We start from the raw sequence: 19,657 nt of genomic DNA, 5'->3' as shown, positions 1-19,657 counted from the left end.
GCTCTGTGACCACAATAAAGCGCACACCTCGTGGGCTGCTTTAAAAAGAAGGCCTGGGGAAGGAGGGTAGGGACGGGATCGGGAAAAAGAAACATCAGGCCAAAAATAGTCTTCTTAGAACTGCCTTCCGGGCTGTCTGAACCACAACAACAAAGTTCTGATACTCATGCCACCAGCCTTGCAATAACAATGAAGGAAGAGCAAGGAGACAGGAGAGTTCTAATGCCGTCTCCTTGGTACCGCACGCTGTCAATTTCAAGGCGGACGCCATTTCTGACGAGCTCTCCCAAGATTCACTGGAGTTGGCTTCTCATTGCTGGCCAATCTTTTAGTTCCAATAAGTGCACTTACCCGGCTCTGTCTAAAGAAACAACACCAGAGATGCAGACCAGAGACGTCAGTCCACCTGCCACTGCCCGTAGCATTTTCCCAACATACGACCCAGAGAACGGTCCTGTGGACCATAGAGCCCTGCTGGCCGGCGTCTGTGCCACTGCACAAAGTATGTTTATTTTGTTCTGCTTAAAAATTTACTCCTCCAGTTGCAGGAAGACCAGGCACCGTTTCAGATGACAGCGTTATGTGAAGTCTCATTCTCTTCCCTCTAGTATCAGAGCTGCCCCATCATCTGTATTGACTGCCAAACCCCAGCTGACTCGCTCTACTGAGGTCACTCTTTATTTTAAAAAAAACAACACAGGTTGACCGTGAAAGTCACTGATTTATACTCGAACACCTAGCAATTTTTTTAGAACTTTGTGCGATTTTCAAAGCATTCACATAGATAGGCTCATCTTGTGTCTGCGGCTACCACTTAAAGACGATATTCGTGCTCATCTTAAGTTGGCAGGTGGGGACTCTGAGGCTCAGGGAACCCCAGTCTCAGACACCTAGGATGTGAGGGGTCAGGGGTCAAGGCTTCTGACTCTGAACCCTGAGCTCTTTCCTCAGACTACACCGCCTCCCCTTCCAGTGCCATAAGCCATTCCTAGTCAGCTAATAAAAGCTCCTCCAAGGAATGAAGGAGGATTACTAAGTATCCACCAGGCATCAGGCGGTGAGCCTCCTTCCACTAATATCAACCCTGAGGGAGGGTGAAGGGAGTCACTGTGTCCTCAGCCCCCAAGGTGTGTCCCTCAAGTGGAACAGCCTGAGAAGTTTAAGAGCAAATGAAGAGTAAAAGACATGACTGAGCCAGCAGGCAGGAGCCGGGACCGAGTCCCACACAGGGAGAAGGAAGGCAGTGTTCCCGTGTTTGTCCTGAAAACCGTCCAGTGAACCCTTCTGGCTGAAGACGCTCGGCCTCTGGCTTCGTGTCCAGAAAGCGGGGCCGGGCGGTTTATGGTGGCCCCTGACTAGACCAACAACGGGCTCTGGAACCAACAGTGGCTTCTCCGCAGCCTGCCCAGACCTCAGGAACAGCCTGGTGCAAAGGCTCTGCCCAGCAAGGGGGATGACACTTTGCTCGGTTAATTAGGCTGCTTCCTCTCAGAACTGGTACTGGGACAATGGAGGGGATGGGCCAGAAAAGACTCTGGCCAAGGCAGCAAGGGGCAGAGACGTGAATGTGCGTGTAACTTGGGCTGGGGGGTGGCGGAGGGGACGGAGGATGCAGACACTGGCCAGGAGGGGCGAGGACAGGGACAGAGCCAGGGGCCCAGATGCAGAAGGTCTCTGGTCTCAGACCTGCCTCGGTTCTGAGTAGCTTTCCAGTCCTGACTCAGGTGTATCCTGAATAAATCGCCTCTGTCCTGAAGAGGCCACCATGAGGGACTCTGTCCTGGCAACAAAACAGCCTAACAGCCCAGAGTTGTTTTTACAGAAACTGAACGTTTCCACTAAAGAGCGCTGGCTCACAATCACAGTCAGGACCGGGGACGTGTCATTCACAAGGTGTCAGAGAGGAGACAGACACGCAGGGCCCGCTATCCTGGCTCCTGGGTAACTCTCCCCAGACCGGTGGCCTCTCCCCTCTGAATCTACAGCCCTAGACACGGGCCTCTGATTTCAAGCCGATGAAAGTTACTGAGCCTCAATTACGTGCAAGAGAGCAGGCAGGTCTTGATGAGGTTTAACCAAGCTTATTGTACCTCTGCTTTTTATTGCTAAGTTCATTTCTCCTATGTTATCTGGCTCCGTAAGAACTGGGATCTTGCCTTGTGCCCCCCGTGAAGCCAACGTTTCCTATAACACAGGCACTCAAGAATCAGTGGGTAAATTTGTTTATGGCCTGCCCCTTGTATTTACCATCTGGCCTTCAACAGAAAAAGTCTGCCACCCCCTGCCCTAGATATTTCCTGAGAGTCAGTACGCAGTGGGCCACCATTACTAAATAATGTATTGTTTTCCTCAAGTATGTCCTTTTCCTCAGGGCTGTAAAAGCAAGGTTTTCCTTTGGTTGTCCGTAACGAAGATCTAAAAAATAGTGGCTTAAACAAGATACTTCTCTCTCTTGTGAAAGTCTAAGACTGAATCGACTCCCCAGCGTCAGAGACCCAGGCAACTTCTGTGCTGTTGTTCCCTACACACAGCTTCCACTGCCAAGGTCACACCATGGTCCAGGATGGCTGCCAAGGTACCAGCCGTTACATCCACATCCAGGTAGAAGGAAGGTAAAGGGCAGCCTCAACCCAGATTTAAGGAAACTTCTGAAAATGCCACTAAAACCTTCTCCTTATAAATCACTGGCTAAACTCAGCTACATAGATACACTTTGCTGTAGCGGAAGCTCAGAAATGTAGACTTTTAGTTGGCTAGGTTGGTTAGATAAAAATCAAAGTTATATATTTTTATAAGGGGGGGTGGGATGTTGAGAGATAACTAGGAATCTCTGCCACAGGAACCTTACTGCCATCCTAGCCCCTTAGTAAGACAGTACAGGCGCTGGGCAGGTTCTCCACTGTGCCAGGGCCCCGGGCCACCCCATAGAGTCTATTTTCTGTAAAGTTAGCAGACAGATATCATCTGCAAGCTCCAAAATATATTTAAAATCTGCCAAAGCAGCTGAAACCAAGTAGAAGCCAAATGGGAGGAAGTGAAGAGAAGGAACAGATAGGCAGATCTCAGAAAACACCAGCATAAATACTTCTTCAAGCCAAGGGTTCCAGTTTAAAGTGCAAAGTCTACGTCACCAACAAGGGTCAAGACGGGTAAACAAAGATAAATCTGTGTGTAACAAGTGCAGATTGGGGGCAGGAGGCAGAACTACACGAAGAACCTAAGAGATGAACGAGCCATATTTAAAGAGAGGTTGGTTTTTGGCGGTGGAGGGAAAAAAACGCCTTACAGCTGTGAAAACAGCAGTCCTGAGTGACGGCCTTAGCCCCTCCCACCACGCCAGCCCCACCTCAGCCTTGAACCTTGTGCGAAGAGCTGGTTCCGAAAATCCAACGCATTCAAATATGAGTGACAAAAAGGCAACCACACGCACTCCGCTGACGCATCAGCCAAAATACGGAAAAAAGATTAAAATGGCAGGAAAACTTACTGACGGGGAAGTCACAGAAAAACATTGCCTTTGGAGCACATGAAACTTCTGGCCAAATAGTTTGCAGTGAATTTTAAAAACCAAACGAAGCAATTTGTTTAAGAAGGAAAAGTCACAAAGCAGAAATGACCCCGGTCAGAGACAGGAAGAAAACAGGGAGAATTGAAATGCGAGCTTGAAGACCTCAGAAAAGGAGGGGAAACAAAGGAACTGAAGATGGAAACGGAGTGTGGGCAAGAAGAGACCACAGAAGGCCCAGGGTGGGGAGGTGGGCAGAGAGGGTAACGACGGGGAAGCACCCAAAAGGAAGTGGCGGGAGAGAGTTTTAAAACGTTAGAGAGAAAACAGCAGCAGGCAGAGGAGTCAGATAAAGAGGGGCGGGGACGCATGTCTGGACCCCCAAGGGAGGGGTGAGAAGAAAGAGATCCTTACAGACATGATTCAAGAAAAATTCCCTAAGACCCAGGTGGAGCCAAATCTGATTAGAGAGAGACAAGGATTTACACCCCAGGGAGGGCAGGTCAACACCGAGAGGGGTCCTGCTCTTAAACTTTAAAGATAAAGAATCTTTTAGGAAGAAGAGGAAAACTATCAAGCCCGGCCTCAGATTCCTTTAAATCAAGTTAAACTTGAGAAGACAACTGAGCAACACTTACAAGACCCTCACCAAAAAATGGGTGAGCCAAGGATTTTATATCCAGCCAGGCTGTCATCTAGGTATAAACAGAGAAACACGCAAGAGCTCATGGGATATCGTCTCCCCGAGTCCTTGAGCACACTTCTAGATTCACATTTAACTCCTAGGACATAATACAGGTCTTGCGTGTGCTAAGTGCTTAATAAATATTCAGTGAGAGACTAACAAAACAGCTTTTTCTCCACAAACTGCTCTTTCTGCCTCATTTCCTTGGTACTTGGAATGTGATATGGTAAGAGATCACTTCCCAAAACAATACCAAAAAGCTCCAAGATTATTTAAAACCTTCTGTTTCATATCCTTTGTCTACTAAGGCAGGAAAGATTAAAAATGTATTTTAGAAAGATTTTCAGAAAGTACTGATATGCTGAATGTTCACTATAAATTCCGAATACATTTGTATCTTATGCACTAGGTTGCAGCAAAATTTTATAACATACTTCCACATGCCATTTGCCACATGTAAATAAAAAAGGATAAACTCAGAAAGTTTCTTACTTACTTTGGATGTTCAAACTTGTCTATAAGATCAACTTTTTCCACCAGGTCTCCTCCAATTGTTCGGACTAAGTCATAGAAATCGTTCTCTGTGTAATTCTCGCGAGGTAACCAGAATGAGATGTCGTTGATCACAGCAGGGTATTTGCTGAGAGGCTAACAAAATGAGAGAAGAAAAAAAGAGATTGATTAGTTAGTTGGATGACAATGTTTAAGTTTTTCATGGCAAGTTTCACATGGGCTAGTTAGAAAATGCTGGCAAGACATTATTTCAGCGCTTGAATTTTCAGGAACAAAATGAACTTAAAAGATAAGTCAATATTCAAAATTAGCAAATTCCATTATGAATATTATAGATTCTTATCACTCTCATGTGTAACACTACCATATATTATACTCACATTGCCATTAATGTTCAATTTAGTATAAAGCAATTTGAATATATCATATTTCAGGTTTTTTCCATTTGAATACTAGACGAGAAAAGTCCACATTTAATTAACAAGCAATTCATTAACTTCTGTGATACTTTCAGGAAGCCATTTTTATAGAGAAGTAAGGGCTTGTCAAAATTGATATTTCAATTAGTAATGTCATTATTTGTTAGTATTTCTAATTATTAAGGGAGTACTTCCAATTATTAATTATATAGGGGGTTATTTTTCAAATTATGCTTCTAAGGATGTGATAGACACAAAGGTAGCCATGCCCCCATTTTATCCCATTTTTTCCAGTTTATTAGGGCTCACTAACTAGTTCATTATATTAGATACATATATTTTTAGAAGTTACCACATTTGTTTACATGGCTTAAACATGTACATCACAAATACATATTTATATATATTACAAACACACACATATATATAGATAGCTGTGATGTAAGTTACCGCCACAATAAAAAATGTTTCATTAAACGTTTCATGACATAACTATGAAATCCATACAACTAAGGAAATATCTGCCAATCTGTTAGGAGAACAAGTTTATAAATTGACTTACACCAAGCCTGATATCACCGTAAACCCCCTGGTGAATCACTGATTAGAAAAATATAAAACTTTTTAAACGGCAAAACCTCTGAAGAGCCAAGTACTCAAACATAAATGATTATTCAACTTGAAATATCAATAAAGTTGTCAAAAGCATCGGTTCAGAACACACATTTCAAACGAACGTAATAAAGCTATCACCCAGGTGCTCCTGACAAAGTACCACAGCTCCTGAAAAACACTCTGTCTTCTTGGAGTCAAGCTGCTGTGATAAATAACACGCGGGTTAATGTAACACTGCGAGATGGTGGCAGTTGGGTGGTTACACAGCGCTTTTCCTTTTCCACTTAAGGAACGTGGAAATTCAGGGGTATTCGATAAGAGGCAGGGGTTGCCAAGAATTAGCATGAAATCGCCTCTTCGATGACAGACACGGGAGGAGGGACCCGACTGGGCACTGGTGTCAGGAACCCGAGAACAGCGGTCAACGTGATAGTGCAGTCAGCCAGAGTACAGGCCCCAAGACGTTAAAAAATACATGGTATATGTTACGGTAAATACATAAAAACCAAGGAGAAAAACCCAGACCATTGTACTGCAAACCTAGTTCAAGCTAACAAGTGGGAACAAGTTCAAAGTAATGGTGACTGGTTCCTTGCGAGCTTGCAAGCAGGGTCGAACCGGAGGCCTTTCACGGCTCCTGAAACATCCTCTCTCTCACTTCTCTTCTTGCACGTGAATATCTTTTCATCGTTTTCTGTTTGTTTGTTTTTTTTCCAGTGAAAGCATGTGGGAAGCAAACTCTCAGAATCGACACGGCTGAAATCCCCACTCGTGAATCATCCGGCAAAGCACAAAACTGTAGGTTTACCGTTGTCTCCCCTCAGCGCTTGGAAAATTCTTCTCTGTACCCATTAGCAATGACGACAAGTCTGCTGTCGGTCGGAGCTGCTTCTGCGCAGGGAATCTGTCATTGCTCCCTGGCAGCGTGGAAGGGCTTCACCTTTATCCTGGCAGCTCTGATGAGGCCGGGCCTGCATTTATCTTGGGGTATTCTGCCCGGGAGTCAGCGTGTGCTTCCACTCAGAGGGTTCATGTACTCATCCAAGTCGGAAAATTTCAGCCACGACTTCTCTGTCCTCTTCTTCTAGGACCGCGATTCTCCATATTGTGGGGCTTCTCGATCTGTCTTCCATTTCTCTTACCTGATTGATTATCGGGTTTTAATCTTTACGTATTTGTGCTGTATTCTGGGTGAATTCTTCAGAAACAGCTTCTTATTTACTAATTCTCCCTTCAGCTGAGTCCAGTCTCATAGTCTCATCTGTTTGGTTTTTTTTCTTCTTCTCTATTTCACAGAATCTATTACTCATTTCTGATATTTCTAATTGTTTTCTTCCATATCTACTTACACTTCATTTTTGCCTGTTTTTCCCTCTTATTCAGAATTTCCTGTTCTTCTTCTTGTTTTTATGGTTATTATTCTTCCATTGATCTCTTTGCGGACATTAGGCTTTTTTTTTTTTAAAGAATGCCCTTGCTTTTACTTTGCTCTGCAGTGACTCAGATTCTGAGTGTGGATTTGGTTGCTGACACGCTCAGGTCAGAGTTCCTCACGTGGTTTGGGGTGTGTGTCTGCAGGCCCGTCTGGGATGGGAATAACTGCAGTGTTCTCTCACTCACCACCCCTCCTTGGTCAGAGGTTTCTGTGGTCCCTCCCTCCCCTTGTGCTCCTGGCCCAGATCTAGTTGGTGGTGGCATCTGGGTTCCTGCCCGATGGTGACAGGGCTGATGATGCCATGGCGGTGACTCATCTCAGTTCCTGATGAAGAGGCCAACTCTCTTCCTGGGCTCAAAGCTCCTATGAGCTAGAGGTCACAGCAGGCAGTAGTTTGCAGCAGTGGTGGCTGCCCCCCTTTTAGAGGAGGGGACCGCCTGCCCCTACTTTCCAGCAGAGATCATGCTCTGGACCAGCACATCCTGACTCCCCACCAGAGCCAATCACTGTTTCCCTGCCTAGGAACCTGCAGCCCGCAGCGTCTTCGACCTCACTCTCTGCTCTGTCTTTGTGTTTGTCTCTTGTGCATGGATAAATGTATTTTCAGGGGGAATAAGGGAAGGCGTGGTTCTGACTTTTTCACGTTCTCTTTTTATCTATCATGGCTGTGTGTTCGGAGACGGTAAAGAGCAGTTTACAAAGCAACAACGACCTGACTCTAAATTTCCTTACACAATGGTTCTTAACTTCATGGGGGAGGGACACAGATGTCTCTGAGAATATGATGAAAGATTCAAATTCTTGTTCCAGAAAAGTACATACTTTCACAAACACTGATTTTTCCATAGAACATCTGGGATTCACAAACCTAGTAAAAGTCATTCAAGGAGTCAGAATAAGGACTGCCCCCCGTCCTTGACCCACATTCAAAATTGTGTCATGAGTTCAAATACAGACAATTGAGATTATGGTACTAAGGGAGTTAAAAATATCAGAATCATTCTTTACTAACATAATAAATACATGTATGTGTGTCTCCTTTACATGCATACATGTGAAGGATGTATAGTTTATGATAGTAAAAAGCACACATGAAGGCATCATCGTTTGTCTTGTGGTAGCTACTTGAAATGCAGTCATACTTATATAATAAATTTAAAACTCTGCTTTTTATGGGCTGGACTAAGAAAGCCCTTACTGCTGCCCCTGGGACAACACTGAAGGGCCATCCTCGTCTCAGAGCTCCCCAGGGGTTGGCCGAGCCCTCTGGTGGCAATGCCTCACAGCCCAACCTCCCCTCCCGCTCTGTCTAATCCTGCTCTCCTCTCCCTTCCCCCTCCATAGGCATGGACCCTGACAGCACCTGGTTAGAAGCTTCCAGAAGGCTAACCTCTGTCTGAGAATCTGCTCTCCGGGGAACCTAACCTGTGACTCCAAAACAGAAGCAACATGTCAGCAACCAGTTGACGAAAGAATTTAGTGCATCCACGGGGACAGCAAGCCTCAAGGGTCATGCGCTCAGAGTGAGGCCGATCTGGATGGGCACAGGGGTCCCTCTCACCAGCTGCGTGACATGGTGCCTGCAGCCTCGCCTGAAGCCCCCTCAGCCGCTTGTGATCCCCCCGGAGGGCTTGGGAGGCCCGTGAGGGGCTGCACAGACCACCCCCTCCTCGCCTCCTGGTCTCTCCGCAAGCTGCGGGGTGGGCAACCTCTCAGGCGCGGTCTAGACCCGGCTCTTCAGCAGCAGGGCACTCCACCACTGTCATCAGCTACCCTGTTACAGATTGAGTTGTGTCCCCCCAAGAAGATACTCTGGAGCCCGAACCCCCAATAACTTAGAATGTAACCTTACTTGGAGAAAAAGTCTTTACAGAGACACTCAAGTTGAAATGAGGTCACTGGGGTGGCATCCTTAGAAAAGGGGAAATTCGGGCACAGAGACGTGCGTGCAAGGAGGCCTCACGCAGGGAAGCTGGACACAGGGGCGACGCGTCTGCAGGACAAGGATGCCCCGCATGGCCAGAGCCGGGGCGGGGGCCGGGAGCGGGTCCTCCCCCCAAGCCCTCATAGGAGCCGGCCTTGCTGCACCTGGGCCTTGGGCCTCAGCCCCCAGGACCAGGGGAGAACGGGCCTGCTGAGACCCCTCTGGGGCTGCGCATCCTTCTGGGCGTGGGGGACGGGCCAGGCGGAGCTGGCGCCTCCACGTCCGTGGAAGAACAGCTGTCGAATCTCAAGGTGGCTTTGCTGGAGCTTTGAGCCAAGCGTCAGGCCTTGGTCTTGGCCTTGCAGGTGTGTTCACTCGTCTGAGGAAAGCCTACCTCACGGTTTCCTCGCCTATACAACGGAGACGGTGTCTACTTGAGCAAACTGCAGTGAAGATGCCATGAAATAACACTCATGAGGCACATCCTTAATGGTTTTCTAGCCAAAACAGATTCGGACAGTTCAATGCATGCGCGATTTTGACAGCTGTCCAAGACCCGCGTACCGAAGTGACCAGGGTGGGGAAGGAGCTAGTTGAAAAAGTGAGATTTTGGTTTAATGGTGCCCGTCCTAGCTGGCCCCTTGCTCTGGGCTCACCCCTCCCGATATGTGAGATGCAAATGTCTCCATGCACCTTCTAAGCTGCAGACGTCACAGGTGCCCTTCCTATCATCCATGATAAAGTCCACGTGCTCCAGTCCTGTACCTGCTCAGGACATTCCCAAGGAGGATCACCTTATACCGCCGTCGGTGACGCAGCCTAGTGTGCCCGAGCTTTGACTCCAAGGAAGCTGTTTCTACATCAGCGCCTCCCTCTTAACTGAAACGCCCGTCTCTTTTCTAACGTTGCTGAGGGAGGATACAGATTATCTGCCCAACAGGGCAGGTTTTCTGTACGAGTCCACCATTATTCAGTCTCTGGCTTCTTCCCTTTAGGCAAAGCTATTAGAATTTTTTCTTTTTTTTGGTTTAAACATGATTTCAACAGTCGTTCTAACAGGGAAGGGTCCGCTTCCCCGTCAAGCTCTCCACAGAGTTCTGGAAACACCAAGGTGACTTCCACTCAGCTTTTAGCCACAGCTAAGTGTGGCCGAAGGCTGACTCTGCAGCCGCTCCGGGCTATGCTTCTCCTCCGAGACCACACGCCTGCGCCTTGGTTTTTATGGTGATTATGTCACTGGCAGCTGCCACCCATGGGTGCGGTGGGCCAGGGACGCGCTGGCACTTTCCGTGGGTCGTCCCACTAACACACAGCGCACGCCTGTGACACGTTCACTCTTACTGTTCCCACCGTGTCCACGGTCTGGGAGGATCCCACATGCCGCGGAGCGGCTGGGCCCGTGAGCCATGGCCGCTGAGCCTGCGCGTCCGGAGCCTGTGCTTCGCAACGGGAGAGGCCACAACAGTCAGAGGTCCGCGTACCGCAAAAAAAATCCAAAAAAAACCCCAAGGGGCTCAGGGGAAACAGCTCAGCTTCTAGTACTGTTTCCAGAAGAAGTCTATCCAGCGCAATTAAAAACTGTGTAAATAAGGCCAAATCTAACATGTATCCCTCTGGCGCCTTCCATCACATTTCCTTGGCAAATGACTCATTTATCTTTTCGATTAATTATCTTGATTCATAAGCACTTCCAGTCTGTTTACCATCTATGTGCTTGTGTTCTTATCTCAATGAACTTAAAAATCAGCTTTTCCTATAAAAATACTATGCACTACCAATTACTCTCCTTACAGCCCTTACTTTAATTCCATCTACTTATTTTGTAATAAAAAACTGCTGCTTGAATTTGGCTGCCAGGTTGGTACTTAACCAATACAGGTTGTTCTAACTCACGCTGCCTTGATGTTTACAGATTTTCTCACTCTGTTCCAACAATTTGTTTTGATTCTCACTTAGTTTCACCGAGCGCCAAGAGCACACTGCACTGGATGCAGGGAGGCCCAGCTCAAACACAGGAAACTTCTGTTCTGTTACTTCACCGAGAAACCACATGAGACCCAAGTTCTAAGCATTCTTCCAAACTTTAAAGGGAGTTTCCCATATTTGTTTTTATCTTTTGACAGAATTGCAGTTCTATTTGAAGATTCACAGGAAACGAAGAATTTCCATAAGGAAATCACGTGGAACAACCCTTTCGGCAACCTTGGATTGGATTAACTGTCCATGTTTCTGTACCATGGCCCCCAAATACATACTGACCTACTCAAGAGCAGAAACAGGATTTGAATCCTCTCAAATTAACTTTCAAGCTCAAGAGTTATTTATTTAAAACAAATCATATGCCACACATGAGAAAAACAAGGATGGCTTCTGCCACTCTGGGTAGGCAGGTGGGAGAACTCCATCACTGCACGTGGCCCACATTCTCTGTAGGACGTAAGGGACGTAGAGCAAGGCTTCAGGGCGCTGCCTGAACATAACGGTCTTTAACTTAAGAAACAATGGAGGAAGTAAGCCTCAGAAACCTTTGTTCAAGTAAAACCTGGTCTGCGCCTCTGGTTAAATAACTGCAGAGGGGTAGGTCCTGCAGCCCAGATCACTACCCCAGAGCACTGGCAGAGGGCTGACCCAGAAGACAAGTGCTACAAATTAAAGCCTATCTTTTAGGGGTGACGTAAACGTTCTAAAGTTGATTGTGGAGATGGTCGCACATCTCCGTGAATGTACTGACGATGAGTGAATTGCACAATTTAAGTGGGTGAATTGTGTAGTACGTGAATTACAGCCCAATAAAATTGTTAGGAAAATGATAAACGAATAAGTAAATGTAACCGTGGAAGAGAGAAGGATCTCTAGAATAGAAAACTTCTATCTCCCATTTAGTCTCTATCTCATCTTCAGAACATGTCAAAGACATCATTTCTTAAATTCACTTTTTTCAGGTGAAAAGATTGAGCCTTTTCAGAGCCAGCAATACTTCTGAATTCTCGTTTTCCTCTCAGAGGTAAACTACTTGTTGAGGTTTTGCACAGTCATTTACATCTTCCACTAAATTTCTTGTCTGTATCTTCACAGCCTTATGCCATCACTGTATTTGAAGTGAGGGCACATATACTTTGACGATTATACATTTTCCCAGGTAGCCATGTTCACTGGGAGATGGATGTTTTCCTCCCATATGCCTTCGGTAAGTGAATGGAGGCTCCGGATGAAAAAAATGCATAACGGGAAACTCGGTCTGTTAACCGCCGGCCCCAAATTTCACCTGAAAATGGTATGTGCTCTGAGCAGGGCCTCGTTGAGCTGTGCCTGGTTCCTGTTTCTCTTCTGTCATTTCCACCCTGCAAGTTCCCATTCTTACAGGGACTGGATGTGCTGTGAGGGCCGGGAACTTGGACTTGCCGAGGTTCATGCAGAGCTGGCCTTCTGACTACTCCAGTGTTCAGAGGAAAACGAGCAAGACAAAAATTAACCTGGGGGCTTCCCTGGTGGCGCAGTGGTTGGGAGTCTGCCTGCCAATGCAGGGGACGTGGGTTCGTGCCCCGGTCCAGGAAGATCCCACATGCCGCGGACTGGCTGGGCCTGTGAGCCATGGTCGCTGAGCCTGCGCGTCCGGAGCCTGTGCTCTGCAACGGGGGAGGCCACAGCAGTGAGAGGCCCGCGTACCACAAAAAAAAAAGAAAAAAAAATTAACCTGGAGAACTTAAGACAGCTGATTCCCAGCAGCTTGTTGAAACCTGGAGTAAACATCAAACCCTAGGTCTTTTACAGAGCGGCTCCCCTGGATCCGACCTTGCTCCCCCGTCCTCCCGCCTCACACCCCTGTCTGCTGCTCCTCTTAAACCAGATCCCTTGATACTACAGGTGTTCGTATTTCTTCCTGACCCCGTAATGCCAAAGAATTAGCCCCTGGGGGTGGGTGGGGGGGCAGACCCCACCCTGTGTCTGTGTCTAAAGTTTTGTTCTCCATCCTGTCTGGTGACAGAAGGGCCCAGGGGAGGTGCATTGGGCAAATTACTTCCGAAAACATCTACTGACTTGGTTTTTCCAGAAAATAGTCTAATATCAACTCTCAGTCAGGGTAGAAATGGTAGAAAGCTAACTGTGACCACCTGAATTTTTAAGACAAAACATGGCAGCTGCCCCAGGCAAGGAGTGGAAGCAGGGGGATGGGATGGGGTAGAGGAAAGCCCTCGAGACGCAAAGCGCTGGTGATCATAGTTGGGCGGTAGCTTCTTGGGTATCCATTGTATTATTATACTTCCTAAGTAAACATTTTCCAAATTTTAGATAATGAGAAAATTAAAGAAAAAATGGTATCAGTGTTTACTCATTTACCCAGAGGAATTATGTCACAGAGGAAAACAATGGCCACAGATTATGCATTCATATTTTTTAAATTGTTTTTTCTCTATTTAAAATAAAATTCCACCTGTTAATATTAGATTCTATTTCAGTAACAAAAACAGTGAGTTCAACTTCCTCCCGTTAGCGAGAAACGTGAAACATTATTTTCTTCTGCACCAAATCCACATGAGTCCAACAAAGTTTACCACACAGTTCACAGAGGCCAGGTGTGATCGATGCCTCAGTTCACGGTAAATGGAAGGGGAACACGGGGCTCTGATGGAGAGGCCCCCATGCCCTACTCAGGTGGCAGCTGGCAGAAGAAGGTACACTGATTGGAGCCCGGGAACAAGACGGCCAGTGTTCACCAGCCGCCCACTCTGGCTAATCAGACCCCGTCCCTGCCACCAAAGAGCTCACAGGCTCGAGGGAAGGCGGCTGTGAAAAGCGGTCCCTGCCCTGGAGCAGAGGGGCTGACATAGCCTCTGTGTAAGTATGGCTCAAAGCCTGAATGGGGTCACCAGATTACCCTCCCGTTCCCAGAGGAAGTCACACTGTCCATCCAGTAAGTGAAAGTCTCAGTAAGAGAAGCTCGTTAAAGTAAGAAAACATGGAGTGCATACTAAGAAGTTTTGGGCCGTCTGTCTGGTCAAAGGCCAAACCTGACAAGGAGAGAGAGATGGGCAGTGAGTAATTTCTGGGGAAGAAGCTGCCACAGGACGCCCACAGAGCTCCAGTCTGCTTCTCTCTGGTGGACGCACTGCCAGCTCTCCGGGACCAAGTTTCCACATCTGCAGAAGAAAGCAATGAGCACCCCACACTGTTGTCCCATCAAAACTGTCCCCGGGACGCCACGAGGGGCAAGTCCACCGGAGAGGTGCTGGGTTTAACCAAGTGAGGCAGGGGGACCAGCCCCTCCTCTTCAGATTGGGTCTCCCCAAAATTTAAACTACAAGGACCAAGTGCAACCCAAGTGTTCCACCCCACTGGTTACCCGAGCCGTGTGTCTCACCTCCACTCAAATCACAACTCCTGTCACTTGAAGTGACCCTGGGTTTCCTGCCAGTTTAAAATTTGAACTATTCAGAGTTGGAAAAACAAGCTTTTTGGAGTTCCATCCAATAAACTTTATGCAAGATCGCTGAGGCTACCAGCAAGCAAAATCGTCACTCAAGAGGTACCATTCCAAGCTCATTAATGATGAATTTCCCTTACGCAAAGTGAACAGGATATTTCCACACACTGGCTCAGCCAGGAAGGCAACTTTTGGGATTCCTTCTCTTCTCCCCAAACCACCACATGTGCTGGTTACCTGTACACGACATAAGGTTCTCACGTTCACACAACCATCCTCACAGTGGGATCAGACAGGACGTGTCACCCAGGCAAGGTGGATGGGGAAACAGAGGAGCAGCAGCTGTTGCGCTCAAGGGCGCAAACGTAACAAGTAACGAGTGACGGCAGAGGTGCGGCCACAGGTGTGTGTGGCCCCAAACCTCTGATTCACCATTAAGTCACACCTTCCCACCAGGGCCCCTTGTGAGGGCCCCTGAACGTGGAGAATGCACGACGGCCGCTCCACCTTCCCCACGTCTCCCAGGAGCCCCTGCCCCTGTGTGAGCTGCGACACTACGTGCTCCAGGCTCCTAGATGCCTCTCTGCGACAGGAGGTATCACTGAACTGTTATGAAGATTAAATGGGATAATATATATTAAAAGCCCTTATAAATTACAAAACACCATAGAAGGTAAGATATGATTAATCATCCCTTTCTTTTTGTTTTGTGAGCTTTTTTTTTTTTTTTTTTGCGGTACGCAGGCCTCTCACTGTTGTGGCCTCTCCCGTTGCGGAGCACAGGCTCTGGACGCGCAGGCTCAGTGGCCATGGCTTACGGGCCCAGCCGCTCCGCGGCATGTGGGATCTTTCCAGACCAGGGCACGAACCCGTGTCCCCTGCATCAGCAGGCGGACTCTCAACCACTGCGCCACCAGGGAAGCCCTGTTTTGTGAGCTTTTTTAAAAAAATTCATCAGACGAACAACCTAACAGTGGTTACCGTTGAGTTAGGGTTCACCACGTGCCAGGCATGGTGACCTCCTGCATCTTCAGATGAAGCCTATGGGGCGATCACTCAGCTGGGACATCCCAGCTCTGCCACTTACTAGTTTTGGTGACCTGGGCGGTTCCTTTAGCTCTTGGTCCCCCATTTTCAAAAGCTATACTTCCACTGACTAAGAGAAAATCGAATGGGACAGTTACTACATACTTAGTGTTAGGGGTAAAAGAGGAATGTGATGGGGCTGTTAGTCCCCTCTGGTACCCACACCCCGATCAGCAGATTATCTGCTGGGAATATGTCCTCAAAGGCAGGGATGGAGCTGAGTGAATGCGGGCACGCCCAGCCTATCCTGCATCAGCCAGTGCACATCCTCGTGCAGGGTGACTCCAGGTACAACCTGCAGAGAGGACGGCCCAGGCCGTGACCTCATTACCTGCGGAGCCCGTGCTCTGGCCCAGGGGCCCTCGCTCCGGCTGGCTGGTACCGGAGCCCCTCACCAACAGAATCGGCATCCCTGGTGGCACCACCGGGCATCCGTCTCTTTTCAGAACTCCCCAGGGGATGCCATGCACAGAGAGCATCGGGAACCACTGCTCTCGCCTCTGCACTGCAGGAAGACAGTTTTTCACTCTGTAAAAGGACACTGGTCACACACGCATCCCTCTTCACTGTGGCTTTTGCGTAGCTCTGTCAACTTCAAATATAGGGTGCTGTCAGAGATGGCTGTCATCTTAATTGGGGAATAAAAGGCCAGTAAGTGCTTTCAGGCCACCCTCTGCCCCCACTACCTCCAAAACCAGAGTTTCACATGTCTGTCAATGTGTTATCTCATAATTCACATACAATCATACCTCATTGAACATATTAAAAACATACATCACCTCACTTAACAGCCTCATGAGATAAATATTATTGCCCCCCTTTTAAAAATGAAAATACTGAGGCTCAAGGAGTTAAGTAATGGGCTCAAGGTCACAATAACCAAGACCTGAACATGGGCAGCCCACCTGCAGAGCTGTGAACTTGAGGCAGCAGGGGTGCTGGACCTCAGGGATGTTACACATGCTCTCTTGAGAAGGTTCCACGGAAATATCTGTGGGGAGCTGGGGCTTGAAGGGGCAACTCAGAGGCCAAGTCCTCACTAGCTTCTGACTATAGATCCTCACCCATCCCACTGCTCCTTGCTTACCACCAACAATTCCAAGTTATTCTGATAAGAAACCAACGTAATTTACTAAGAGAGTGGATCCTAAAAGTTCTCATCACGAGGAAAAGAATTTTTTTCTTTTTTGTATCTATACGATGGATGTTAACTAATCTTATCATGGCAACCATTTCACAACATATGAAAGTCAAGTCATTACATTGTGCACCTCAAACTTGTACCATGCTCTATGTCAATTACATCTCGGTAAAACTGAAAAATAATAATTTATTCATTCCTATAGGAAAAATACTGTGATCACAGCCATCAAGACCTATTCAAACAATAAATGGATGCCTAGACTCCAACTCTCAAACAAAAATAAATAAAAATAAAAGGGTTCCACGGTCAAATAAGTTAGGGAGATGCTAGTTTCAGGTTTCTTACAGTAAGACATCTCAGAACCTCTAAAACACTAACAGGCTTTGTCAATCTCCAAGTAACGGAAGCCAGGTCCCTGGATTTGGTCATAAAATCTACTTTCGCCAGAAGCACAGTAGGGATCGTGTGGATGTAGAAAGGACAGGATCTGGCGCCACAGGAGTGGAAACTGAAAATTATGGGTTGAGCAGTACAGGTTCCCTAAACCAAGTAAATGTTTACAAACTTTATGCTTTTGGAAAATATTTCATTTACAGAAATCTACTCACCTTTTCCTCACGCACCTGAAATCTCCTCAATTAAAATAAATCCTGTTGTTTTGACTCTATTTATCTGAAATGCTATTAACCACCACTCTACAATGCCTCTATAACAGGAAGACAATCGAAAATAATCTTACACGTAGGGATATTCTGACACTTCCTGTTTTACATATTCAGTTCAACTGGCCTTTGTGAAATAGAAACCACTGCATTCCCATTGTATAGATGAAGAAAATGAAGGCCAAAGAGGTGAAATGAATTGACAAAAGTCAAAGAATACCAAGTAGGTGCCAGAACGTTAACCCACTTTTTTTACAGAAGCACATCCTCAACTGCTGCCTGACGCTAAGGTCCCGATTGAACACTAATGACGTCTGGCACAGCTTTTACTTGCATTTTTACAGGTTTTTAAATGCATTTTGTTTCAGTCTTTTGAAGATTAGTCCTCTCGCTATAAGGCAGACAGCTCCCGGTTAACCACACATTTTGATTAACCCCGTTCCTCAACCGTGGTGGTTTACAGAGAAGATATTATACCGAGGCTCCTAACTAACACGGCCGAGTCTCGTTACGATTACTAGGGCTTTAGCACATCAAGGAGCCAATCCTGAGGACCAACAGCCTTAAAAAAAAAAATACAGGTGGTTTTTTTGTAGTGAGGTGGATGGACCTAGAGTCTGTCATACAGAGTGAAGTATTCCCTTTGCTTCTATCCTCTGAAAGAGGTTGTAGAGAATTCGTATAATTTCTCCTTAAATGTTTGATAGAATTCACCAGTGAACTCATCTGGCCCCAGTGCTTTCTATTTTGGAAGGTTATTAATGCTTGATTCAATTGCTTTAATTGATATAGACCTATTCAGATAGTCTACTTCTTGTGTGACTTTTGGCTGGAAAGAGAAAGACAAATACCGTATGCTAACACATATATATGGAATCTAAAAAAAAAAAAAATGGTCATGAAGAACCTAGGGGCAAGATGGGAATAAAGACACAGACCTACTAGAGAACAGACTTGAGGATATGGGGAGGGGGAAGGGTAAGCTGGGACGAAGTGAGAGAGTGGCATGGACATATATACACTACCAAATGCTAGCGGGAAGCAGCCGCATAGCACAGGGACATCAGCTGGTGCTCTGTGACCACCTAGAGGGGTGGGATAGGGAGGGTGGGAGGGAGGGAGACGCAAGAGGGAAGAGATATGGGGACATATGTATATGTATAACTGATTCACTTTGTTATAAAGCAGAAACTAACACACCATTGTAAAGCAATTATACTCCAATAAAGATGATAAAAAATTTTTAAAAAAACAAAAAAAGTACAGGTGGTTTTTATTTTTAATCTACAAAAAAGTAAATATTTACTTTCTTCACAAAACTCTGCTTTCTTTTTATACAGAGTTATTCCTAAAGATCTCTAGCACCATGGTTTGGAATGAGAAAGAATATTGGAAGAGGGCTATTGCAATAATAAAAACAATGCATTTTTATTCCTTCTGCTGCCTCTTGTCATTTAGTTTCCATGTAACCTAATTCTTATTCCGATCAGAGAAGAAGGAACTGAAACCAGGATTTTATTAACACCATCGATATCTACCCACGCTCAGGCACACGCACACACACAGTCCTCTGCTTCTAATTATGCATTTTACACTGAGCCTCCCTGGCCGCTCTCAACGCAAATGATGAATAAAGTAGCTTTTGTTTTCAGAGATTTATTTCAAACACCTCTTCATTAAAGCTACTTAGAGGCAGACACATATCTACGGAAGGTTAAAAAAATGCTGATAAAATAACCATCAAGGAAACATGTCAATGCAGAACCTAAGATGGTCCTTCTCCAAAGGACACACTTGAGATACACACACACACACACACACACACACACACACACACACACCCTAGGGAGGAAGGAGAAACTTATTACAAAAAGGCCTTGAAAATCTCTTTTAAAATATATGACATTCCCTTGCAGAGAGTAATAAGCACTTGAAGATGCGGCTGGAAAATGGTGGCTGCTTGTTTGCTTGTTTGTTTTGATGGTGGGAGTGTTTGGGGGTAGGGGGTGATGCCCAATTCCACCAGAGGGTCTGGTGAATTCTGCTGTTTCTGCCTTACAGCTCGAACGATGGGCTTATGAACGTAAAGGAAGCGGAAACCGGGATTCTGATTCGGCGTGGCATCCACAGCCAGACAGCAGGGAGCTGACCGCTTCTCTCCCCCCTCCCCTGGGCCCCCTCTATACTCTCAGGGAGCCAAGGGGGTGAGGCCAAGCTGGCGCTGCTTCAAAACAGAAACAGAGAGGC

At 46.5% G+C, this 19,657-nt stretch overlaps 1 protein-coding gene across 1 annotated transcript in view; it reads right to left on the bottom strand.

Moving 5' to 3' along the window:
* Positions 1 to 19,657, bottom strand: part of FARS2 (phenylalanyl-tRNA synthetase 2, mitochondrial) — a gene marked incomplete at its 5' end in the record, with an annotated part of 313,564 nt that overhangs the window by 132,876 nt on the left and 161,031 nt on the right. Inside the window, one exon of the mRNA XM_082664360.1 lies at positions 4,687 to 4,838. Coding sequence (XP_082520486.1) covers positions 4,687 to 4,838 — 152 coding nt within the window. The remainder of the gene's footprint in view (positions 1 to 4,686; positions 4,839 to 19,657) is intronic.

Source organism: Grampus griseus, assembly GCF_964374135.1.
Source record: "Grampus griseus genome assembly, chromosome: 10".
In the NCBI taxonomy this organism is placed as follows: domain Eukaryota; kingdom Metazoa; phylum Chordata; class Mammalia; order Artiodactyla; family Delphinidae; genus Grampus; species Grampus griseus.
Note: the sequence above shows the minus strand (reverse complement) of the source record. Positions and strands in the feature narration are given on the sequence as shown.